Genomic DNA, 27,015 nt, shown 5'->3' with positions numbered 1-27,015 from the left:
AACTTAACCTTACTATAGGTAAACTACTATTATAACTACCTTAAGATATAAATACATACTAATTATATTACTTAAACTTATTATACTTTTTTAAACCTTTTTTTATTTTTATTTTTATTTTTATTTTTTTAATATCTTTTAGGGAAGGTCTTAAAACTATTTATTATAGTATTTAAGTAAGAGTAAAATATAAAATTTTCTTTTTTCTTTCTTTTAGTTTATTTTATATAATAACTTTTTTTAGCGCGCCTTATATTATAATATTAGGCTTTACTTAATAGAGCTACGTCCTAGGATAGAGTTACGTACTATTGTATATAACTTACACCTTATAACTAAGTAGGTATTGGAGTATAAGTACTCTAATGCCTTATAGAGTTAGAGTTCTATAGATTTCTTAATAACTATTTCCGACTACTAAATACTAGTAGTACTAGTAACTCTATAATACTTTATAACTATTACTTCTAAGACTATTAAACGGATTAAAAATAAAATCGGTAGAATATACAGGTTAAATCTCAGTTAATTACTTTACCTTATTCCTCTTAATTCCAGGTCAGAGTACAGTATGTTATACGTAATTATTCTAGTTGTACCTATAGAGACTGTTTCTTTATTCCGTTCAACTTAGGCATTACCTACTTATACTACAAATAGCCTCTAACCGTTGGTTGCTATACTTGTGTAACTGAACGATATTGGGAATCCTATTTTTGAATTGTTGATCTAGCTTTGCAGCAGCCTGTTCTGTTATTGGTTGGTTATTGCGGCTTGCGTTAGCCTCTATAGCTGGTAGGTTGATCGGTGTGGCTAGTAGTGTGTATCCACCGCACTACTTTTAGTGTAATACCACTACAGTCCTCCGTACGGAGTAAACTAGTATGAATTCATACCTAGTACTCAATATACTGTGTAACAGCCAACCAATTTTCTGACACGAATAGTGCACCTAGTTCATGATAGGGCGACATCCAATTACGTAACTCCGTACCGAATGAACTTGTACTAGCGAACCTCGAGGTCACAGACACCATAAATCAACGAGACGTGAGGCTTGTGATCGACAACGCCGCCTCGCAAGTGAACACTAAGAGAGAGGTGAGAGGCGCATACAGTTCAGCTAGTAGCCTCCCTTGTCGATAGATCATCAGTGTCAACTGATAGGAAGGAACCGAGTTTGACACAGGACGATTGACAGCCGATTCATCACAACACCTTTAGCTTGCAACGATTGAACAACTGCCAAGTGCGGCTGTGTGCCATGATATTCGTTGGTCGTTATGCCGTTTCTTCGTCGTCGAGGCAATATGGTCAGTGAGGCCGGAGCACAAAGCAATACCGGCGACAGCGTTTCTGATGAGAACAACGCCGAGGGTCACACCGGCGCTCCAATACTCATGTCGTCTCCATCCTCAGAACCCTCAATCCGGGAACATGGGCAACGGCGGGCATCGGAAGACAAAGGCGCCACCTTTCCTAGACACCTGAGCCCTGAGACGACTGTCCAAGAGTCCTATAAACACCGACGATTTTCTGTGTTGCGCTTTCGAAACGCCTCCGACTCCCAACTATCCCTCAGGGCAAAACAGCAGGCCGAGAGGCCTCCTCCTGTCCCAAGACGTGGGTGCCCCTGCCCTCTTCTAGGCCTACGCTGACCAGCATTAACTAGCCCCTGCCATCATTACGACAGCCCCGACCAACGATATTGCTGGCCCAAAGAAGATACACTCTGGCATGAATCTTGCCTCGAAGTTTCGACGCTCCAACGATGTTCTTCGAGATGACAGTGGCAACCGCAGGAATATGAGCAAGATGTCGAGGAAACTATCCACAGATGGGAGTGGCAGACCCTCTCTCGCTCTGATGGATGAACCGCGATCACCTCGTCCATCTACACAATCCACGGCTATCTCGAACCACACCGCTTTGACCACATTTGACAATCGCCAATCCGAGTCGTCCAGGTCTGATACCAGCTCACCCGACCGCATACATCACTCGAGCCCATCCACTACCCCCAAGCAAGCCGTGCCTTCCAACTCATTCTTCAAACTGCGCAGGATAAAAAAAGCAGCCGAACCTTTCTTCCCCGTTGCACATCTACAGCAAAAGAAAGCAGGCGTTATCAGAACGGAGTCTTCGACATCTCTTCGTATCACTCCTACGCCTCGTCCGGCCTCAGCACAAAGCGTGATAACCCCTCGTGCAAATGCGGACCAGGATGCTCATGGGCTGGAACCCGGGACATCTGCCCCTGTGGCCCTCGTTGCTCACAAAGCTGGCCCATTCTCAAGTCACTCTTCCGCGACACAACCCAACCTGCTGCGAGGCAGGTCATCTACAATAAGCTCTGTAACACACCAATCGACTGATAGTCATCTGCCGCCTGCCGTACGGATTTCAATGTCGACAGGCCGGAAGAGCTTTGGAGACTTGTTTGGGCTTAGTCGCACACGTCAAACTTCCGAACTGAGTCGTCATGGCTCCCTTACGCCAGCAACCCCTGGCTCCATCGCGTCGAAGAGCAATTCACTCCATCTTCCCAGAGAGCCGGTCATTTTGCCCGAACGACGCAAGGATGAGTCTCCGGCCAAATATCTCGCCCGCCTTGAAGAGGTTGTACGCCACGGGCTGATAGCCTCTGCCTTGTCAAAGGACTCTGATCCTTTCTCTATGGCAGTCTTGCGAAGCTACATGCGTGGTTTGAGCTTTTTTGGCGACCCAATGGACATGGCTATTCGAAAGCTACTTATGGAAACCGAACTGCCAAAGGAGACACAGCAGATAGACCGATGTCTTCAGGCATTTGCCAATCGATATCATGAGTGCAACCCTGGCATTTACTCCTCCCCAGATCAGGCTTACTTCATTGCGTTCTCCCTCCTCATTTTGCATACGGATGTCTTCAACAAAAACAACAAGCACAAAATGCAGAAACGTGATTACCTTAAAAACACACGTGGTGAAGGCATATTCGACGATATACTTGAATGCTTCTATGACAACATTTCATACACTCCATTCATTCATGTTGAGGACGATGTCGACCTGACTCAAGAGCGCAATATTACGATCAAACCGAGAAGAAAACAATTTTTGTCATCCACTGCTGGGGACGCGGCCAAGCGAACTGCGAAGGAACCTATTGATCCATATACACTCATACTGGATGGAAACTTGGATGCCTTGCGGCCAAGTTTAAAGGATGCAATGCATTTGGACGAACACTACAATTACTTGGGAACGGCTAGCTGCCTCAACCTCAAAGACCTGCAGAAAACGTTTTTCAGGACAGGAGTCTTGCAAATTGTCTCAGCGAGATCTCGACCAGACGCTTTCATGTCAGAGCAAACTGTCACGAATCCAGAAAATGCACATCCTGGTATCGTCGATATTAAAATAACCAAAGTTGGCTTACTCTGGCGGAAGGATACCAAGAAGAGGAAAGCTCGTTCTCCGTGGCAGGAATGGGGTGCTATACTTACGGGCGCCCAACTGTATTTCTTTCGAAACACCAGTTGGGTTAAGAATCTTATTCATCAATACGAAAACCATATCAAGGCAGGCCATGACGGAATTCCAATAATATTCAAGCCACCTCTAGAGGAGTTCAAGCCGGATGCGTTGATTTCAACCCATGGAGCTGTTGCGCTATTGGACACTACGTATAAAAAGCACAAGAATGCGTTTGTCTACGTCAGACAGGGAGGGCTTGATGAGATGCTTCTTGCCGACAGCGAGGACGAGTTGAATGACTGGCTTGCCAAACTCAACTACGCCGCCGCATTCAGGACGTCGGGTGTTAGGATGCGTGGCGTCATTGGAGGCAACTACGATGGTCAGGGCCGCCGTGGTATAAGGCGTCTCGATAGTTTCAGTTCCAGCCAAGTTGTCCAATCACCCACTGGTCCTGTGTCCGTTGCCCGGGGGAAAATTGATCACAAGATGGCAGAAGATATCCAATCGGCTAGGCGAGATGGAATTCAGTATAAAATTGCTGAAGCGGACCGCAAAGTGTACGACGTCCAAAGACAGCTTGAAGAGCAGCTGAGGAATGCGCGTCATTTGCAAATCCTGGCTCCCATTCAACCCCGAACAAGAGAACAGTTATTGCTAGCTGCAGCTCGGACAGCTGCGCAGTTGAAGTGGACTCGAATGGAGATATGGAAGGAGAAATGCCACCGAGATATCCTTATTCAAGATCTTGCTGAGGATTGGCCGCCTTCCGCATCATTTGTCACACCAACCAAGAAACAACTTGAATCTGGATCGTCAGCATCCCCCATAACACAACCACTGGCTTCCAAACCAACGAGTGGCAACGAGAGTGGTTCCGAAACTCCTATCGGTCCCTCTTTAGTTCGGTGTTCGCCTATGGCCAAGAATAATGTTGGACCAGATTTGATGTCCAAGCAGCCATTCCCGATGCCCCCGAATACTGCCACCAGGCAGTGGGGGGCCTCCGGTGACCCGACTGACTCAGCATCGGATGTAGGAAGCATTCGCCATGGCTCTCACGCAAGCACTAGCCCTTCGCCGCCCCAGTCCACCACGTCCATCACAACTCCTGCGCAACGGGCTTCATCGTGTGTCGGGACAAGAATGGCATTACCAAGCACAGATAGCCCTAGCCAGGATGATGTTGATGCTGATGAACGTGATCTGTTGAGGCAGACCGGGTTGTGGGAGGCTAGATTCGGTAGAGAGCTTGCAAGCAAGGGACTGGTGTCCACATCGGTAGACAATGCCGAACACCAAACCTCTTCCGACCGGGATGTGTTGGACAGAACCAAAATTCGGCGAAGCCTTCAACGCACACTCCGAGAAGGTGCCGGTCATCTATCTCATCACCGCAGTAGGAGAGGCAGAGAGCTGGGGCCAGGTGGGCTACCCGAGGAATCCCCTCGGGACACAATTCTCTCACGGGGTACAGGAAGCTTCGTTGTCCATGGCAAGAAAGCGTCGGTTATAAATCTCGGTACTGAGATACAGTCCATGTCGCAAGACGAGAAAGTTATTGGTCGAAAGCAGCAGCAGCAGATGGAGCTACGTCTTGCTACACTTGTTTCTAATGGCGAGCCACATGACGACTTTCACTCTGCTCACGAAATCCCATCGCACCAAACCGAGCTCAACACCGGCCGTAGAGAGTCTGCGGCAAGTGCTGGTACTGCTACTGCTCGAAGCTTCCGGGAGCTCTATAGAAGATACTCGACTGCTCAGGCGGCTAGGAGTGTCTCTGCGGGTGGAAGGTTGGCTGTTCCGTCTGATGGGGAAAGCGAGGCTGTGGTGAGCCTCTCCGAGGGTCGTCAGTCACCTCTACTCCTTGAGTCAGAAAATGAGGGTATAGATGCGTACGACCAAGAGACCGAAGAGTCATATCAGAGCCAAGAAATGTTCGTGGACCGGCCACGTGAACCTGGTGACGAAAGCGATGAGGATTCGCTTCCAGGGCCAAACCACCTGCTTAGTCGTCCGGTACAAGTTGTGAACGCGTGATCAAATTTTGGGATTGGCTAAGAAGCAGCAGCCAGGAGTCAAGTTGGAGCAGGAATGTATTCGTTCATCGGCGACATGGTTGCAGAATTAGGCAGTTGGCACGGATGGCGGATATCACATGGGGGGGCAACGAGAGCTCCGATGGAAGGCAGCAGAAGCGACCTGCGCCATGTTGGGCCGATTGTGACCGGAAGATCCTATGGTGTCGTATCACATTTCCAAGAATTTATCAGGGCTGGCCCTGTCCTACAGTTTCACGAAGCTATGTCTACTTGTCAATGCAAAAATCGCTTATAAATTAAACCCTGTGCCAGACTTTGGCCAGTGGGAGGATCGTGCTCGGGTAGGGTCAGATGGGCGCGGGATGAGGCAGAAACCAAACTGAACAAACAATGTGATTCAGTTATTTTCTTCCCTTCTTCTTCTTTGACGTGTTGGAACCTGATGCCTTTTCTACCCTAACTCCGCCTCCGCCCACCAACTCTAACGTTTCGTCATTTTTAACGACGCCACCCTGCGTTGACTCGCCTTTTTTTTTCTTGCCCTTCTTGCCCTTGGGGCGGTGCGTCGAGCGATCTCGAAGTGGCAACCACCGTTCTGGGTCGAGAGGCTTATTATGCTCAGCGTAGGTTTTTCGCAGCCTTCTCCTGTTCCTTTTCAACTGCTCACCGGGGTTCTCATCCGGAGCTGCTCTCTTTCTTGAAGCGGCGGCACTGTTCGACGTCACTGCAACGCCGCTGTTGAATAAAATACGAACATCTGTGTCGCCAACTAATGTTTGCACAGAGGGGAGCTGGCCGGTATGTCGTTCGACTGTTGAATAGTCGGAGGTGGCCAGGGTTGCAACTAGGCCAGCCGAAACAACAGGAGATTCGTCACTCTCTCCATGAAGCTTCTTGAAGGCAGACGCAGCAAGGCGCGAATTTATGGGGTTCGATGACGTCGAAAGCTCAATACCTGCCTCTCTCAGGAGAGACATAATGGAAGCGATCGGTCTATCTTGCCAGTATTTGACTGCCTGGGCTAGTTCAGAATTGATAGACGAATTTCTGCCTAGAGACTCCATCAAGGAAACCGCCAAGGCGATCAAACCAGGGCTGAAGCGGACATCACCATCCCCGTTCTCGGATAGGCTGAGACGATTGAAAAATCTTTCTAAAACAGTCAAAGCTGCCGACCTATTCTTTTGTTGCAGGTGAAGTTGCACCATGGTGATGACAAGGCCGACATCCTTGGGCCGCTGATTGGATAGAGCTGCCAGGCGTCGGAGAAGCTCCCTTTGGGTATTTCCTTGTGTTTCAGTAGACACATTCAGGACCGAGAACACATTATTATCCTGTCCAATACCAAGTAATTGTGGCTTCTCGTAGAATTTTGGTCGGACCCCGGATGTCTTATGTGCCTGGGTGTTGATTATTGCAGCGTTTCGAGCCAAGACTGTAGCTTGGTAACTGAATAATTTGGCACTGGTAGCAAATCTCATCCACGCGGCTGTTTGACGATGAAACAAGAACGGGTTGACAGGCTTCATCTGCAATACAGAAATGTTGTTCTGTATCACAAGCGCAAGGTTTGGGTCCGCATCCCTAGTTGGGTTTACAAGAGTTAACCACCTGTATTTCATGACTATTATGGAATATCATTACTCACTCTGTTGTAGGTAGCGACTGGTACAGATCTAATGCCTGCCGGGTTTCACCAAGCCTGGCATGAACATATGCCTGCTGGGCCAATATGGATTTTAGCTCGCCCTCTTTATCTTCTTCTGTCAGCTCCTCCGAGGCATCGCATAGTTGGGCAGCTCGCTTTAGGAGGGTCGCGGCGCTCTTGAGATCATCTCTTGCAATGTGTGCACATGCCACGTTGTAGCACAGTTCGAAGGTATCTGGCGTGCAGTCGGAAAGAAGGGAGCTGGTGGATGAGAAATCCTGCCACTGGTGTTGTGCTTGAGCTGCTCTAATGTTAATGTTCAGGTCATTATCTTCCTGGGATTCATCGGCAGCATCGAGAAGACGGTGGTAAATAGCTTCCGTCTCACTGAACCGCTCTGCACGATATGCAACCTGGGCAGCAATGTGGCAAAGGCCACGATTATCCAACGCGGAAGTCTTGAGACAATCGGCGGCAGCGCTGAGGTCGCCAAGTTTGTAGAGCGCATAGGCTTTCTCCAGAGTGCATTTTGCCTCGAGTTTTGTCCCACCCTCGGCAATGACGCGGACAGCGTCCTCGAAGCGGTCGAGCCTGAGAAGCGCTACAACTCTTGTGTGCTGGGCAATGAAGTTTGACTTGTCGACCTTAATGGCGGCATTTGCAGCCATCAGGACCTCATCGTCGTCGCTGATGACGGCACTCCGCAGGAGGGCAGTGAGGGCGGCAGTATGCTCTGGTGGCATATTTGCTCTGCTTCGCTGTTTGCCAGATCAGTACACTGCGGAGCTTGCCACGTAGGTACGGCAGGGCGACGTGAAGGAGGAATAAAGTCTTTTGTTGCTTTGCCAGCCAGCAATGCTAAGTATATAATACTAGGTTGATTTAATAGAATGAGTGGATATCGTTACAGTGGGTCTTCGCAGCCCGTCTGTGGCAGGGCTACAAATCAGACCCTGGACTTCAAAATACTCCTACGATTGGCCAGCAACCCGGTTCATGCCTTTACTGGCTACCTTGGAAGGCCGGAAAATGCAGCATTGTAATACTAAAGTATTAATCTACTATCTACTATAGTAAAGTATTAGATTTACATAGTAGTATATACCTAAATGTATAAAATACTAAGTTGGAGGCTTATAACAAAGTATTAGACTCTTATAGACGTAAAGTATTAAAGCATATTAAGAATTCTGTAATGGGCGGACCGGTTTAAAGATAGTTAGGTAAGCAGGTAGGCTTTCTTTCAGAAATCGAGTAATAGTACTACGCCCTACCTAAAGGTAGTACTTACTCTTTGCAATTGATGCGCAAGAGGAGGGGATAGTAAAAGTATATTGTACGGACTAGTAAATTAATTATACTGTTAGTAATAGCAATAAGGGAAGTACCAGTTAGTAACTAGGCAAGAGTGTACAATTAGTAGTACCGAATTATATAAACGAATGCAATTATTTCTTTTAGCTATAGTATAGGAAAAGAGCGGCTATTTATATCTATAGAACAATCCCTAATAACGGCTTTATCGGAGATTCTATTGTAGATTAAAGGCGCTATTGTACTATAGCTTAAATAGCTAAAACTATTATACAGTTGGATAACTGTTTTAGTTACTCGTTAGTTAACTGCTTCCGTTATAAGGTTGGATGGATTGTTTTAGTTATTAGCTTAGCTAATTCCATTACATAATGAATAGGTAGTCCGGCCTAAGTTAGTATTATAGGCTAGTAAGCGCTAGTAGCGATTGGGAGAGCAGCAATTGTTATTCCGATTAATTGGCTTTAGTAGTCGACTGGCTACTATATGTATAGGTTGTTACGATACTAACTAGCAGGAAGGCAGTATATATAAAGACTATAGAATTTTCGAACTAAGGAGGAAGAAAAAAGAAAGAAAACAGTAAGTACGGAGAGGAGGAAGCTATATATATAGGTAATCCGTACATTATGTAATAAAGAGTATAGGGTAGGCCAAAAGGAGAGTACAATATACAATATTATTATAATACCCCCCTCCTCTAGGTATAGGCGGGTCGGAGAAATAGGGGTATAGGGTAGGTATAGGGTAGTTTAAGGGGGGGCGTTTGGTGGCCGTAAGTTGATTTTTTTGTTTTGCTATATAAATAAATTTTACGGAAAATTAAAAGTAGCTAACGAGCTGTATTTAGTATAGCCGGGCTACTAATAGAGTCGGTAGGTATATAAGGGGGTCGGTTCGATTGACTAGTAGTACTAGAGGGTACTAAAGGGCGCTAAAGACTACTAGGGGTAATAGAAAGTACTAGGGGTACTAAAAGGCAAAAGGTATACTGGGGGTATTAGTATTTAATTACTAGAAGGTACTAGGGGTAATAGAGACTACTAGGGTAATAGAGGGTACTAGGGGTAATAAAAACTACTAGGGGTAACAAAAGGTACTAGGGGTACTAGAAGGTAGAAGGCGTACTAGGGGTACCTGAAGGTACTAGTAGGCGTTAAAAGGCACTAGGGGTATAGAGACTACTAGGGTAATAGAGAGTACTAGGGGTAATAGAGACTACTAGGGGTAATAAAAGGTACTAGGGGTACTAAAAGGCAGAAGGCGTACTAAGGGTACCCGAAGGTACTAGTAGGCGTTAAAAGGTACTAGGGGTAATAGAAACTACTAGGGTAATAGAGGGTACTGGAGGTACCTAAAGGTACTAAAGGGCGTTAGAAGGTACTAGGAGTAATAAAGACTACTAGGATAATAAAGGGTACTAAGGGCAATAGAGACTACTAAGGGTAACAAAAGGTACTAGGGGTATATATTAGAAGGTACTAGGGGTAATAGAGACTATTAGGGTAATAAAGGGTACTAGGGGCTATAGAGACTATTAGGGGTAATAGAAGGTACTAGGGGTAATAGAGGGTACTAAGGGTACCTAAAGGTACTAAAGGGCGTTAGAAGGTACTAGGGGTAATAGGAACTACTAGGGTAATAGAGGGTACTAGGGGTAATAGAGACTACCAGGGGTAATAAAGGGTACCTAGGGGTAGATATACTATATCTTAAGGCGCTTATAATATAGCTTTTTAAATAGGCTTATAGGCTTTAGTCTTACTTATAAGGGGATTACTTTAGGCGCCGGCCTCTGTAAAATCAGACGCTCTAGCATTATAATATAATAGGGAAGGTAGGTAGGCAGTAGGGGTTCCTTATTGCCTACCTATAGGTCCTACGGGTTGTACTATAAGGTATTAGGGGGAGACCAAGCGTTATAGATACTGCAATAGTTAAAGCAGTATAAAAAGCCCTCCTCCTAGGGTGGATTTATTTACTCTAGGGAACCGAAACCCTAACCGGGGCGGTAGTAGGAGTAAGGGCTTAGGCTATATTTATACCTAAAGCTAAGTTTTGCTATTATAGAGAAATAGGCTATAACTTAAGTAGTACTAGGTTATTATATAAGAAATTATCCTAGGTAACTATATCTTTAATAGCTAATATTAGCTCCTACGTTAGAATAGTATAGCCCGTCTAGTGGACTAAGGCGTAGTATAGGGCTCCTTAGCGGTATTTAACGTTACTAATATAGTCGATAGTATATTTATTAGTACTATCCTTACTAGTAATAGGAGGCAGTTGGAAGTCGACTAGCTATTAGGATAGGAGGGGGTCCGATATTACTTAATAAAGTAGGCGGATATAAAATATAGGGTATATACTAGGAGGGGTATTAAGTTAGTATATATAAGAACCTATTAGGGTAATAACTTAATAAAGGCTATTCTTTTAATTAAGTTTCTTATACGGCTAAGTTATTTTAATATTACGGAGGGAAAGCTATATATAGTTACTAACTTAGAAGTTATCTATTGGTAGGTAGGACTAGTTAGTATAGTATTGTTAGGTATCCTATACAATAGCTATAGCTACTTAGGCCTATTCGATACCCTAGCGAAGCTTATAGGCAATAGTTTTAGCTTAGGCTATAGGGGATTAGTAAGTAAAGGGGGTAGGGAGTTAGTTAATAAGTTAGGTAAGGTTAAGGTTATACCTATAGGAGAGGAAGAATAAGCTTATCTTAAAAGCTAAGGTTAGATAATTATTAATAGCTAGGGCGGCCCTAGGGAGTAAGGTAGTTTAGTTATCCTAGGTAATAAAGCAAAAGGCGCAAAGGTAGTCCTTAACTTACTAGTTAGCTTATTTAGTTACTCTATTTATTTCTAGGTAGTATACTATAAAGAGCCTATAAGTTATCTAAAGGAGGTTATAGAGGTATTTCTAAAGGGTATTAATAAATTAAGGGCTATAGTTAGAAATAATTACTACTAGTAGTACGTAGTAGGGGATATAGTAAGTAAGGAAGACTTATATAATATCCTTAGTATAGTAGTAATCTATTGGAATAAGGAGAATACCTTTAGAAAGTTAGTTAGTAATAATAAGGAGAGTACTAAACCTATAGGATAGGGGAAGATCTATAATAAAATCTATAGAGATTTTAGACTAAATATAGTTAGGGATAGGGAGTAGCTTAAGGAGGCCCTAGCGTTATTCCCTTTAAATAAGCTTACTGCTATATAATTAGTAGTTCTAGATAAAGTAGCGGGTAAAGGTACTATAATTTAGCTAAAAGAACTATTTTAAAACTAAGGCAGTAGTAGTACCCTTACCTAAGTAGCCCAAAAGGGAGGTATTATATATATCTTATATAAGGCGGGTATAAAGCGGCTTGGAATAGGGAATCTATATATATTTACAGTAATAAAGGTAGCCTTTTAGATTAAGATTACATTTAGAGAGTTAGATTCTAAGGCATAGGGTTAGGGGCTATTTTAATTAGCCTTAGGCTATAGCCTCTTGGGCCTCTTAGTAATTAGTATTAGTAGTAAGGGCTAAATTCCAAAGGTCGGTTAGTATTATATTAGTAAACGGTAAGGGGATTAAGGTAGGTTTAAGGGTATAAGTTATAGTAAAGAAATAATTCGGAAGGAGTATAGTATTATAACCTTAGTACTATAGGTCTTTAGGGGAGTAGGGTATATCCTATTTACGTTAGGAGAGTATATTGGATTTACTATTTAGCCTTCTAGGGCGGAAGTAAATAGTAAAGTTATATTGGGAGAGTTTATTAGCCTAATAGAACTAACGTTTATTAAGGCAGTAGGTTTAGCGGAAGGCCTTAAGGCTTAAGTAGTTAGTAAGGATTTTAAATTAGCTATTTAGGCTATAAAGTTCGGTACTCTATTTAGAGAGGTATTTAATAATAATAAGGAGCTCCTTATTATAAATAGTATAGTTAGCTTCGGCTAGGGATATATAGGTAGAAAAGTATACTATTAGTTATAGTACCTTATTATTATTATATTACAAAAGTACCCTACCGATATAATATCTAAAGGCGTTAACTTTAAGTATTGTTTTATAGGTATAGTTAAAGGCAGTAAGGATAGGGTAGGAGGTAAAAAGGTTCTTAAGTATATTAAATACTTCTTTAGTTAGGGGGGAAAGAAAGAAAAAAATAAGTACTAATTTCTTAGTAAGGGTAGTAAAAGGTTTTACTAAATAGCTATAGCTATTAATAAATTACCGGTAAAAGTTTGTAAAGCCTAAGAAGCTATAGACCCCCTTAACTATAGTAGGTAGTACCTAGTTATAGATTACTTTAACCTTATTAGGATCTATCTTAATACCTTAGCTAGCTGTAAGGATTATACTAAGGTATTTAACTTCTATAGCTTTAAAAGTATATTTATTAATATTAACTTAAAGGCTAGCTTCTTAAAGTTTACTAAGGATCTACCGGACCTTATAATAGTAGTCCTAAAGGAACCCTAAGGAGTAAATAAGTATATTATCTATATATATAGAGTAGAAGATATTAAGGTATTTATAAAGTATATAGTTAATATACTACTAAAAGGTAGTAAGGGTAAAGGTTAGGCTAAATAGTATAACGAGCTACTTAAAGAGGCTAAATTAAGTATAAAAGGTAGTTTTCTACTTATTACCTTCTTTAACCTATAGGTAGCAAAACGCTAAAATAATATTAAGTTTTATAAGCTATTAGGCTTAAAAGACTTAGTAAAGGGTCTCTTAAATAAGAGGGAAAAGAAAATAGTCCTTAATTATAATAGTATTAAGTCCTTTATAGTTAATATAAAAGTAAAGGCTACCTTTAGGTTTCTTAGCAAAAAGAACTAAGGTAGTAGCTAGGGAACTACTAATATAAATAAATCCTTTATTTAGTAGTTTATATAGTATCTTTTAGAGAATAAGTAGTTCTTCTTATAATATAGTATAAAGGGGGCCCTAAGGTAGTTATTTCTTAAGGCTAGCTTTATCTTTCTCTAAGGGGATACTATAGTTTAGGTAGCCTTTAGAGGGTAGAAGCTTATTAGTTTACTAACAGCTAAAGAGGGAAAGAAAGTTATAATAGTATACTAAAAGTATAGTATAGGGGTTATTAGTAATTTTAGGCTAAAGGGCCTTTTTAATATTAGCTAGGGAGGTAGTAAAGATTTAGATTAAAGGGTTTTTTCTTTAGCGTTAAGTATAGGCCGAGAAAGAGTTACTATAAATTTATTAAATTTACTATATAAGGTATAAGGGTTTTTAGTAGTAGTAATAGGTAAGGTTCTAAACCTAAGTATTAAAAGACTTAATATAAAGCTATTATTTAGCAAGTAAAATAATAACGTTTTAGTATTATATCTATTTAAGGCTAAGGATAAGATTATAGTACTAGTATAGGATAATATAAAGGAAGATATCTTAGGAGTAGCCCTCTATATCAATTTTAGTATAGGCTATTTTAGATATTTAGGTAATAGGATAGTTCTAAAAGCCCTATAGGTCTTAGGGGGAAATAGAAATATATTAATTAGGCCTTCTCTATAAAGGCGCTACTAATAGATATATAAATAGTTAAGCCTATATTTATAAGGGTCTTTTTAGTATAATAAATCGAATTAACTATTATAGGAATTAAAAAAGGGGGGGAAATTAAGCTTATTTTATTTAGTAGGCTTAAAGAATAACTTTCCTTAGAGCCTACTTATTTCCCTAATCCGAAATAGTATCCTTTTTACTATATTTTTTAATACTACCTATAGGGATATCCTATAGTACCTAAATCTTAGGGGTTATATTTTATCTTTACGGTAGGATAGGTAATATGAGTAAGTAGATTTATATATAGTAGCCCTTCCTTATATAATGGAAGTAAACCCCCTCCTACCTTCGGTAGCCGAGTTCTATAGCTAAAACGTATTAAGCTTATTTACTGCAAAGGAGTTCGTTACCTTTAGTAAGATTAGCTTATTGCTTACGGAGGTATTTATTTCTTTTAGTAAGGTTAGCCTATTAAATATAGGCGGGCTTAGTAAGGTCGGCTTACTAAGTAGTAGTAGCTATTTTTACCCCTTCGGTATAGTAGCTAGTAGGGCGGTAGGGTAAGCAATATATTAAGGACTTAAGACAGTTAGTAATAGTACTAACTTAGCGGGTAAAGGAATAAAAGTCATTACGTAAGAGATTAAAATTAAAAAGTAGTACCTAGCGGAAGTTATTAGAAAGGGCAGTTTTAAGGTAATTAATCTTAACGGTTTTAGGCTAGTTAGGGCTACTAGCTTTAAGTAATATACTTTTAAAAATAGGAAGGAACTTTATAAATATAATAGTTTAGCGGAGCTATAATAGTTTCTTAAGGGCTTTTTCGGCTTAGTTTAGGTTACTATAGATTGTATCTAATTGCTAAATAATCTTTTGGTAGTTAAATTTACTTATTTTCTGCTTATACTTTAACTAAGCGGCTAGGATCTTTTTAGGTTTTAGTCCTAGTTAGCCGAAAATATAGTAAAATTAAGCTTTATTATTACTAATAGAAGCGCCTTTATATTTAACTTTAGCCTTAATTTCTAGTAACTAGGAAGAGAAAAGGACTAAGTTGCTATTAAATAAGGTTAGGTATAGTACGGGGCGGGCAGTAGGGGCTATAGTAGTAGGAGGTATTAGTTTAGGGGTAAAGGTAGGGGAAGCTTTACCTATTCCTTCGAGCTATTATAAGCGTACTTAGAGTAAGGTAATAATTTTAAGTAGAGCTAGGTCGGAGCTTAAGGTAGAACTACTTAGTTATTCTAATAGTAGTATTAAGTTAAGGCTTTAGGTAATAGCCGAGCGAGTAGTACGATTAGTAGGGCCTAACATTCTATTAGACTTAGGGTTTAGCCGAATAATTATCTTAGGGGCAGGCCAATAAAGTTTGAAAATAATATTATAATACTAACTAGTAGGAAGGCAGTATATATAAAGACTATAGAATTTTCGAACTAAGGAGGAAGAAAAGAGAAAGAAAACAGTAAGTACAAAGAGGAGGAAGCTATATATATAGGTAATCCGTATATTACGTAATAAAGAGTATAGGGTAGGCCAAAAGGAGAGTACAATATACAATATCGTTATATAGGTTATATTACAGTAGTAAGTTAGTTAGTAGTAGTACTACTGTATGTCGCTCCAAGTTATAGTTCGGAGAAGTAGTATATTATATACTATTAGTTAACTTAATATACTTACTAATACTTACAGTATAGTATAGTATCCGTACTAGTAGTACTAGTACTAATACTAATAGGATAGTATCCTATTTAGGTAGTCTTACTAGTATAAATACTAGTATTTTAATACTCCCTCTATTTAGCTAGTATAACTACTGCTAAATAGGGATTTCTTGGAGACCTAGTAGGCTAAGGTAGCGTTAGAAGAGATTAGTAGTAAGAGCCTTAGTAAGGCTATCGGTAGGTATAGACTTAGTATTTAGGTAGCTAATTTTGGCTAGTCCGTTAGTTGCTTCTTGCCGTATATACCGGAACTTTAGCAATGTATGCTTTGTTCGGTTATACTAATTAGGGTTATTAGTATTAGAGATAGATCCATTATTGTTATATAATAGTAGAATAGGTTTTTGGAGACCTTTACCTATTTCAGTAAATAGACTATCTAGCTATTTAAGTTCCCGAATAGCTTCTAATAGGGCATCCAATTCTACCTCTATAGTAGAAAGAGCAATAGTACTAGCCCTTTTGGATTTCTAGTAGATAGGTCCGCCTGCTAAGGTAAAGAGGTATCTGTAGGTTAACTTAGAGGAATCTAAGTCCCCTGCAAAATTGCTATTAGAAAATCTAGATAGATTGGGTACTAAGGAATTAGACCAGTAGTAAATAGCTAGATCTATAGTTCCTTTTAGATATCGGAGGAGGTTCTTACCGGCTAATAGCTGTAGGCTAGTAGCCTAGTGCATATACCGAGATAACTATTGTATTGCAAAGGCTATATTTGGTCGGGTTAATAGCATAAGGTATATTAGGGTCCTTACTATTTGTTAGTATACCAGTTGGTCGGTAGCGGATAAGGGAGGAAGGGGTATAGTAATAGTCTGTTTAAGTACCCCTGGCTGTAGTGGGATTACTACTGCCTTGGCCTCCGTTAGCCTAAATCGGGATAGGGCTTCCTCGATATACCCTTTTTAACTAAGAGTAATACCCTTAGTTATTCGACTAATCTATACGCCTAGGAAGAAAGCAGCCTGCTTGTAATCTTTAATTGGGTAAACCTTATGTAGTTGTTGTTTTAACTTATTGATATATATAAGGTCTGGTCCAATAAGTAGGTAATCGTTAATATAGCTAACTATATAAGTACTAGTAGTACTATTATAGTAGATAGCCGGATTAGATATAAGAGGGCTATATCCGTATTGTTATAGTAGTTTGGCTAGTGCCTCCTACTACTCTTTAGGTCCTTGTTTTAGACCGTAGAGTGCCCTTTTTAAAAGGATACCTTATTTAACTACTGGGTTGTAGCCTAGCTTAGCTAGTAGCTTAGCTAAGTTATTATTCTTATTAAGACTAATAAATGCTTCTAGTCCCTTGGGAATTTTAAGATAATTAACTTTAGGTAGCTTACTGTTTAGGAAGGTACTAATAAAATCAATTTGCTCGACGTACTAGTTATTCTGGGTAGCTAGGGCTAATAGTATCCTTTAGGTAGGTAGAATACTAATAGTTGCAAAAGTCTCTATATAGTCAAGGCCTTTAATTTGTATAAATCCCTTAGCTACTAGTTATACCTTAAATTTAACGGGGTTATTCTGCTAATCCTTTTTGACTCGTAGTATAAGTCTACTTTTTAGAAGTCTCCGACCAGTTAGTATTTCTTTAAGAGGAATAAAGTAGAATACCCCTGCCTGGATAAGTTGCTGGAATTCTAAGAATATAGCACTTATCTATTGGTCTTTGTTGTCTAACTTAAGTACCTGCTTCCAGCTAGTAGGCTTACTGCTAATTAGTATTTGCTTTGCTTTGGCTTAGTAGTATAGGTCCTAGATCCAATACGTTAGGTTAAGATCTATTAGGTTAGGGTTATCTTCTAGTTCTGGTGCATCTGGAAGGGAGGTATTTAGTAGATCCTCTGTTGGCTGGGCCAGGACCCCCTCTGTTGTACTAGTCCTAGTAGGACTAGTTGGTCCGTTGGCTTCTTGCAGCCTACTGGTCCTAGTAGGTCTAGTAGGTCTGCTGGTCCTAGTAGGTCTGCTAGTCCTAGTAGGACTAGTAGGTCTACTGGTCCTAGTAGGACTGGTAGGTCTACTGGTCCTAGTAGGACTAGTAGGTCTACTGGTCCTAGTAGGACTAGTAGGTCTACTAGTCCCAGTAGGACTAGTAGGTCTATTGACCCCCTCTGTCTCCCTAGGTGTTTGGGGACTAGAGGTAGTTTGTAAGATATAATCTTCTATCTTAATTTCCCCCTCTGACTTTAGTCCTTAGGGACTAGGACTTAGTAGTCGTTAAAGTCCTTAGGAGATAGGGCCAATACCTTCTAGGATTTTTAGGAAGGTAGTTTTTATAACTGCCCTTCTGGAAGGTATATATATAAGGTATGTTTTTAAACCTAGCGTTACTAATAGCCTTACTGGTTCTGTGCGTTGTGCTAATTTAGTACTTTAAATCTGTTTCTAATAAGGGATTAGGACTTTGCAGTAGGTACTAATAGCCTTATAGGCTGTAAGGTTTAGTAGTATTTTTAGCCCTTATAGTTCCTGCTTAAGTAATTAATAGGGGCTTAGGTCCCTATTGGTAATTGCAGTATAGTTAACTAGGTTAACTATAGTAGGAAGTATAGTAGACTAGAGGAAAAGTAGGAGGCTAGCCTAAATTATAGTTGCTTGTAGCCGGTCTAGGATAACTTATATAGACCGTTCGGTAAGTCCGTTTTGTTTAGGGGTATACGGGTAAGACGTATTAACTAGTATTCCTTTAGTACCTAACTAGTCCTGTAATAATGTATTGATTTTAGGTCCTCCATTATAGAATAGCCTTTTTGGGTAATAGCTATAGTGTGTTTTTAGGCTTTGAAAGAAGTTCTTTATAGCCTAGAGAATTATTGGTCCTTCCTTATTGGGTAGGATATATACCTAACGGAATTAGGATTTTCGATTAATTAGTATTAATCCAATAGATTTTCGATTATAGGATATAGGTTTAATCCTAAATATATCCCCTTCGATTAAGTTAAGTGCATAGTCTGGGTCCTTAATTGGTTCCCTTAACTAGCGTTTTGTAGATTTTGCCTATATATAAGTAATGCATTAGAAGTCGGTAACCTTAATAGATATAAAGTTAGGTAGCCTATTAGTAATTTTACTAGTCTTTTTCAAAAGTAGTAAACTAATATATCCTAGTCGTATATACTAAATGCCTGCTTGTTGCAATAGTCTTTGGTAAGACTAGTTGCTGGATTCCGTACTGGTAGTCGGAATAACCTATTCCTTAGTACTAGTAGTTAGGGCTACTAATAGGTCTGTTACCTCTATAGGGACTGGGTCCTCTATAGGGTCTTTATATAAGGTAGCCTTAGTAAGGTCCCTTATACTAGCCGAACTAATAGTTGGGCTAGGACCTGGTCTTAGTCTAGGTCCTGGTCTTGGTACAGGACTAGGTACCGACTTAGGTACTAATCTAGGTACCGACCTAGGCACCGATCTAAGTGCCGACCTAAGCACCGATCTAGGTATTGTATAGTCTTCTGCCTTATTAGCCTAGGAAGGTTATTGCGTAGGAATTTCTACTACAATTCCATAGCTGCTATAGTAGTAGAAGTAGGCTGAATCCGACTTATTTAAGGTAGGTGTATCTAGACCTTCTTGTTGTAGGAAGAAGCTGTACCTTTGGAAGTTTAGTAAGCTATATACTTTTCGGTTTGAGTTATATAGGGATTCCTTAATAAGTATTCCCCCTAATTCGTAGTAATATATCCTACTAATAATATTAACTTCCAGCTTCGGAATATATAGTGCCTCCTTTAGTATAAGTATACTATAGGTTGGTAGGTTAGTATTAATTAATACTGTAAATTCTGCATTCCTAATTCTACTAGGGTAGATAGGACTACCTTTAGTTATAATTAGTTTTAACTAGGATTTTGCAATTGGTTAAAAATTTAAAAACTTAGACCGATTGTTTACTAAATAGTAGGTCGAGCTAGTATTATAGATTAGGCCCTAATTATATATATTAGTATTAGTAATACTATATAGTATACCGATATTATTTAAGTTAGGTAATATCTCTAATTCTTATATAGAGTTAGTATCTAATTCTTAGTAGGAATTAGGTAAGTCCATATAGCTAACAGTTAGGCTATAGTTACTAACTAGGAAACTAGTAGTATCCTTTAGTTGCTTGGTCGATTGGTTAGATTTATTTAGTTTCTTGGATTGAATTAATTTATTTGGTTAATTCGATTGGTTAGATTTATTAAACTTATTTCCCTTCTTCTTTTTCTTAGGTCCTTAAGATATCTAGTAACTAAACATATTCGTTCCAGTAGTACTAGAGTTTCGATTTTCTTTTATTAGGTTAGCCATAAGATATTATAGGTTAAAGATATCCGATTGGAGTCCTAGTGCTTTAGAAGATATTCTTGCAATTTAGGTGCGCAAGAAGAGGGGTAGTGGAAGTATATCGCACGGACCAGGGAATCAATTAAGCTGTTAGTAACAGCATAAGGGGAACCAGTTAGTAACTGGGTAAAAGTGCAAACTTGGTAGTACCAAATTATACAAACGAATGCGATTATTCTATCAAGTACAGTACAGGAGAAATAGGACTATTTATGTCTTGGAGGTAGTACCTCGACAACCTTAGGTTCCTGGGTCGAGACCATAACTGCCATACTAATGTGCGCATATACGATCTGCGACAACTCAGTGTGCCTAAGTCGAGACCATAACTGCCATACTAATGTGCGCATATACGAGCTGCGACAACCCAGTATGCCTAAGTCGAGACTATAATTGCCGTACTAATGTACGCATATATGAGCCTATTAAGTCAGGTGGCCAGTCCATTATACCGCGCAGTAGGTTACCTGCTTGGTCGTATTCGCACGGTGAGTCACCGGCTTGGTTGTCCCTGTACTATAGTTCAAATTGCCAAGAGTAGTACTCTTGGCTGGCAACGGCTGGTAGTCGTTGGGAGAATGTCAATTGGTGTTCCGATCAATTGACTCCAGTAGTCGACTGACTACTACATATGTGGGTCAGGTTGTAGTAGTGGGTTGGCTGGCAGTAGTACTGCCGGCAGTCGCTCCGAGTCGTAGTTCGGAGAAGTAGTATGTTGTATACTATCAGTCAACTCTATATGCTTACTAATACTCGCAGTATAGTATAGCATATTTGCTAGTAGTAGTACTCCTAGCTGTTACTACTAGTAGTAGTAGCAATAGGATAGTATCCTATTTGGGTAGTCTTACTAGTATAAATACTAGTATTTTTAACAGATATAAGGTTATTTTCCTAAATAGCTACCTAATATGGAAATATAGGTTTAACAGATATAAGGTAATAATTAGTTTAGTCTAATAGATTAATTATTACTCCAGCTAGTAATAGCCTAGTAAGTCGACTATTAAATTTAGTATTAAATACATTAAGTATTCCTTTATACCCCTTAAATATAAGACTATAGTAGGCCTTATATAGGTTGGAGCGCTTAGCTTTGTAGCCTTTGCAGTAATACTTCTTTAATAATAAATAAATTTAAGTTGGATTTTTAATATAAGTAGTTAATACTAAGATTTCTTTCGAATAGCTATCCTATAGTAGTATAAATAAATTGGCTTAATTCCTGCTTGAAAAACTAAATACTATTAAAGGTTTATCCAAAAAACCTTTTAGATTAAGGGCTTAAAGGTATATTGCTAGGAATTGCTCCTATAGCTTATAGTTCTTAGTACCTTTAAGTTTTGCATATTTAGGGAAGTTAAATGCCTTTTTATTTAGCGTATAGTTAGAATAGCCTTCCTCTACCCTATTAAGACTAGTACTAGTACTAAGGGTAGACTCTATTAAATCTAGTCGTTCTTATATCCTTAAGACAACAGTATTAAGTTACCGTAGCAGTTCGTCGATTTGCGTTTATTATTCCCGTAAATGTTTTTCAATTTCCAATAGGTTGGTCTTCTAACCTTAGTTATTGGGATCCATTTTCTAGTTAGTAACTAGATTCCAGTCTTACCTTACTTACCTAGCTAGTAATACTAGCAGTTAGGTCTCCTACTAGTAGTACTAGTAGGAAGAGGAGCTGTAGCTTGGAGACAACTAAGCGTTACTAGTAGTACTAGTAGAAATAAGAACTATAGCTTGGAGATAACCAAGCGTTACTAGTAGTACTAGTAGGTATAAGAACCGTAGCTTGGAGATAACCAAGCGTTACTAGTAGTACTAGTAGGTAACTTAATAAGTTACAGAGTTCAACTAAGAATTACTAGTAGTACTAGTAGGTTACAGAAGTCAATCAATCATTACCAGTAGTACTGGTAGGTAACTTAGTAAGTTACAGAGTTCGACCAAGAATTACTAGTAGTACTAGTAGGTAACTTAATAAGTTACAATAGTCGTTCTTGTGCAATTTACTAGTAGTACTAGTAGGCAACTTAGTAAGTCGTATAGATTAATTCTAGGAGATTAATTATAGTCCTTCCGGGCTTATAACCTCTTTGCAATTAATACGCAAGAGGAAAGGATAGTAGAAGTATATTGCACAGACTAGTAAATCAATTATACTATTAGTAACAGCAATAAGGGAAGTACCAGTTAGTAACTAGGCAAGAGTATACAATTAGTAGTACCGAATTATACAAACGAATATAATTATTTCTTCTAGCTATAGTATAGGAAAAGAGCGGCTATTTATATCTACAGAATAATCCCTAATAACGGCTTTATCGGAGATTCTATTGTAGATTAAAGGCGCTATCGTACTATAGCTTAAATAGCTAAAACCATTATACAGTTGGATAACTGTTTCAGTTACTCGTTAGTTAACTGCTTCCGTTATAAGGTTGGATGGATTGTTTCAGTTATTAGCTTGGCTGATTCCATTACATAATAAATAGGTAGTCCGGCCCAAGTTAGTATTATAGGCTAGCAAGCGCTAGTAGCAATTAGGAGAGCAGCAATTGTTGTTCCGATCAATTAGCTCCAGTAGTCGACTAGCTACCACATATGTAGGTCACATTACAGTAGTAAGTTGGTCGGTAGTAGTACTACCGTACGTCGCTCCAAGTCATAGTTCGGAGAAGTAGTATATTGTACACTATTAGTTAACTCAATATGCTTACTAATACTCGCAGTATAGTATAGCATCCATACTAGTAGTACTAGTACTAATACTAATAGGATAGTATCCTATTTAGGTAGTCTTACTAGTATAAATACTAGTATTTTAATACTTACTACTATAGCGCGCACACTACTGTACTGCGTACTTTGGCCCTTATTTATCTTTAATTTCCAATATCTTTATAATTATAATAGCTATAGATAATCTAATAGTTAATATATATACCCAGGAGGCTATAGATTATCTTAACGAGTTTCCTAACGAAAAAATTATAAAGGTTACCTAACTATTTAAAATCCCTTATAGGCGCCTATAGTAATAACTATTTAGTATTTATAAGGCTAGGCGTATAGGTAAAGCCCAAGTAGACAAGGGCATACAGGTAAAGCCTAGGTAGATAGAAAGGTAGGGTAGCCTAAGAGTAAAGTATACCCTAGCTATAAAAGGAACATAAGCCTAAAAACTTAAGAAGGGCTAAGCTTTAGTCTTAAATACTACTTAGTTTCTAAAAGAAGGCTTACTTACTTACCTAACTATTATTAACCGATCCGTACATTATAGTATTAGTCCAAAGACTAATATTTAAGGCTATAATACTAAGTTATATCGGCTAAAAGAAAAGGCATTATATTAATAGGCTTAATACTACTAACTTTACTATTTGCCTAAAGTTTATTACGGATACTGTAAATTATATTCTATTAGAAAGGGTATTACTAAATTCCTTAACCCAAGCTCTAACTATTAGAAAGAACTGGGCTATACGGTTTATTTAACGGTATTAATATATAAGGTAATACTAGAAAAGGCTTAATTTAAATTGCTAGGCCTCCAAGGATATAGATAGAGTTATATCCTACGACCCCTTCTCTTAATACTATTATAGTATTGGGCTTAGCCCAATATAGGAGAACGAAGGGAACTAAGGGACCTACTAGGAGGAATGCATACAGCTAGAAGCCCTAGTTGCTAAGTAGTTTTCCCTCCTTTAAGTCTTTTAATAAATATTATTAAGAGCCCTAAAGTAGTTGCTTAGTAACTCCTTAACAAATACTCCTAATATACTTAGTTCTTCTAACTTCTTAATACTAATAGTATTACGGTAGGTTAGGAAGGTTACTATACGGCTAGAGGATATAATAAACAATAAAAATAAGGCTCTTCATAATACCTTTTGTTATAGTATTAGGCTTAGCCCAATATAGGAGAACGGAGGGAACTAATAAACCTACTAGAAAGAACGCATATAACTAAAAGCCCTAGTTGCTAAGTAGTTTTCCCTCCTTTAAGTATTTTAATAAACATTATTAGGAGCCCTAAAGCAGTTGCCTAATAACTTTATAATACCTTTAACTATAACCTTAACTGTTTAATTTAAGGATCCTTAACTACTACTATATTATAGTATCGGGCTTAGCCCGATACAGGAAAACGAAGGGAACCAAAGGACCTACTAGGAAGAATGCATACAACTAGAAGCCCTAGTTGCTAAGTAGTTTTCCCTCCTTTAAGTCTTCTAATAAATATTATTAAGAGCCCTAGGGCAGTTGCCTAGTAACTCCGTAACATACTACTACTATAGAGCTAATATAGGTAAAGAGGGACCTTATTACGGAGTCACTAGGCAACTGCTCTAGAGCTCTTAATAATATTTATTAAAAGACTTAAAGGAGGGAAAACTACTTAGTAACTAGGGCTTCTAGTTATGCGCTCTTCCTAGTAGGTCCCTTAGTTCCCTCCGTTCTCCTGTATCGGGCTAAGCCCAATACTATAACAGACCTTTAGTAACCAAAAAGGGCAAAAAGAGCAGATTAACTTTATTAGGTATTGAAGAATAAGGTTCTTAAGACTAATAGAGTCCTTGTAATTAAATAAGGCCGTTAAATAGTAGAATTAAAGTGTAATATATATAGGGGAGGTATACCTATATAGACAATAGACTAGTTAACCGTTTGACCAAATAGCCAAATTGTTAAAAGATCCACTAGTATCTGCACTTAGTGCGGGTACTGCACCTTACATTTGCTTATAAGGCCTATACGCCTATAGTGCGCCTTATATAAAGGTAAATAATAATATTGCTTAAGCTTATAGGAAGGTAGAGGCTATAGACAAAAAGGTCTATACTATAGTAAAATAGGTATTTATTAATACTGCAAAAAATATACGAAAATAGTAAAGAACTAGAGTATTAGAATATCTATAGGTCTATAATAAAAAGGGCGGTCTTTGTACTACAAAACGCTATTAAATTGGAAGCTATTACTAAAGTATACGGTATAGTAGTATACGCGCTATAGTGGTAAGTACTACCTTTAGGTAAGGCGTAGTACGATTAGTATTCAAGACTAAAGCTTAATCCCTTTTAAGCTTCCGTACTTATACTCCTTTTATAGCCGGGGCGTGCCCTACTCCTAGGGCGGCCCTGCCTTCCTGTCTACCCGAGCTTTACTCGGGCGCCTAGCCTTACAAATTCACTTAACTAAGTATGCTTATTATAGTCCTGAGATATTCTCAAATATTATATAAGGGTACCTTAGTGTTCTATATAATATTTAACTAAGAAATGAAAAATATACTAGTTATATAGTAAGATATATATATATAGTACTAGATAACTTACTATATACTTAATTAAATATAGACTTGGACTGTATTATAGTACTGTTATTAGGCAAGGCCTAGCTAGGCTGAATATTGGATTCTTAAGTATGTGTATGCATTTAATTAACCAGTAATGAATATTGTTAAAAGTATGGAATGTTACGGACTAACCCCAGTAGGGTATAAGCAATAGCTATACTACTAGCCGTTGCGCTATGCAGCGCCCCCTTATTGCATCCAGCAAAAGGGTACGTATTGATAAAGCTAATACTTTATTAATTAGCTACGCTTATAGGGGCCGTTGCTACTTTTCTTAATTGTTGTACTTAGGCAAAGCCCAAGACCATAATACTGAGTTACTTTGACTAAGTAATATTGGGCTTGGTGTTATAGAGTTACTAGTACTGCTAGTATCTAGTGGTCGGAAATAGTTGTTAAGAAATCTACAGAACGCTAACTCGAGGTACTAGGCATTAGAGTACTTATACTCTAATGCCTGCTTAGTTATAGGATACGAGTTACGTGCTACCGTACGTAACTCTGTCCTAAGACATAGCTCTATTAGGCAAAGCCTAATATTATAACACTTGGGAAGATTTCCAGCGCTTTTCAATAGTTGAGTTACTACAAGAAGGGAACTTAAATATACTAAATACTAGAGCCTTATTTTTTTTAACTTAAAAGAAAGCCTTTTTAATAAAAGGAAAGAGGAAAACTTCACCTTTTCCATATTATTGGTCTTGGGCTTTGCCCAAGTACAATGGTTAAGAAGAGCAGTAACGGCCCTTAAAAGCGTGGCTAATTGATAAAGTGTTAGCTTTATCAATACGTACCCTTTTACTAGATACAGCAAGGGGGCGCCGCATGGCGCAACGGCTAGTAGTATGGCCACTGTTTGCCCTACTGGGGTCAGTCCGCAACACTCAGAACAATTTTCCCTAGTAGGATGGGCTTTGTTATGAATCCACTATATGTCAGACGCAATGGGTTCACCAGAGAGAGTGTAACGAGGTCTAGTAGTTAGAACGCCAGTCCCGGGTAAGCTAGCTGTACTCCGTAAGGACGAGGGTGATTAGTGCATAGATCCCCAGAGAGCCCCCCTACGCCCGAGGAGCTCTCCCAGCTTAATTCTACTCAGTCCACTTCTTACTAGCAGTCACGTGATAAGTCACGTGATATACACTTTTAGCTCTACTGTATGTCGTCTGACAACCCAACCAAACTAGGCAGAGTAATAATTACAACTATTATTTATCCAGTTGGCCCCTAGCCTCCCTTCCTTAGAAAGGTGAGTTCCAAACTCTGCTCTGTGCCTCTGGCGGCAATAGTTTGACGGTTAAGCCAGTGGCGGGCTACCCGGACCCACCACCAGTTCTTTCTGAACAAACTAGTTGTCGGTAGCTAGGCTCTTTCATTGCGGACAAGTGTTAATCTCGTACATTGCCACCTACTATATACCCCATGAAGTTAGGTGGCTGGCAGGTATCCTGAAGGGTTGGCTCTAAATTGCCACCCAAAAAAGCCCACGCAACACTATGTTGTGTCGTAGCTGACAACGTGGCTCTCCGTTTCCGGCCCTCCTCGATAGCCCATGAAGTACTTGACCCAGGACTAAAAG

At 39.4% G+C, this 27,015-nt stretch overlaps 2 protein-coding genes across 2 annotated transcripts; one reads left to right on the top strand and one right to left on the bottom strand.

Annotated features, from left to right (window-relative positions):
- Window positions 1-1,283: 1,283 nt before the first annotated feature.
- DCS_00782 (guanyl-nucleotide exchange factor) lies at window positions 1,284-5,502 on the top strand (the record flags this gene model as incomplete). The annotated part of the gene is made up of 2 exons (XM_040798118.1): window positions 1,284-1,623; window positions 1,673-5,502. 2 exons carry the CDS (start codon window positions 1,284-1,286, stop codon window positions 5,500-5,502), a joined length of 4,170 nt encoding a protein of 1,389 aa, XP_040659001.1.
- Window positions 5,503-5,905: 403 nt separating this feature from the next.
- Window positions 5,906-7,895, bottom strand: DCS_00781 (signal recognition particle protein; the record flags this gene model as incomplete). Its single annotated transcript, XM_040798117.1, has 2 exons — window positions 5,906-7,088; window positions 7,153-7,895. The coding sequence occupies 2 exons, from the start codon at window positions 7,893-7,895 to the stop codon at window positions 5,906-5,908; spliced, it is 1,926 nt and encodes a 641-aa protein (XP_040659000.1).
- Window positions 7,896-27,015: the final 19,120 nt, after the last annotated feature.

Source organism: Drechmeria coniospora, chromosome 01, assembly GCF_001625195.1.
Source record: "Drechmeria coniospora strain ARSEF 6962 chromosome 01, whole genome shotgun sequence".
Taxonomy (NCBI): domain Eukaryota; kingdom Fungi; phylum Ascomycota; class Sordariomycetes; order Hypocreales; family Ophiocordycipitaceae; genus Drechmeria; species Drechmeria coniospora.
The sequence above is the reverse complement of the archived record's forward strand: the minus strand, read 5'-3'. Positions and strand labels throughout refer to the sequence as shown.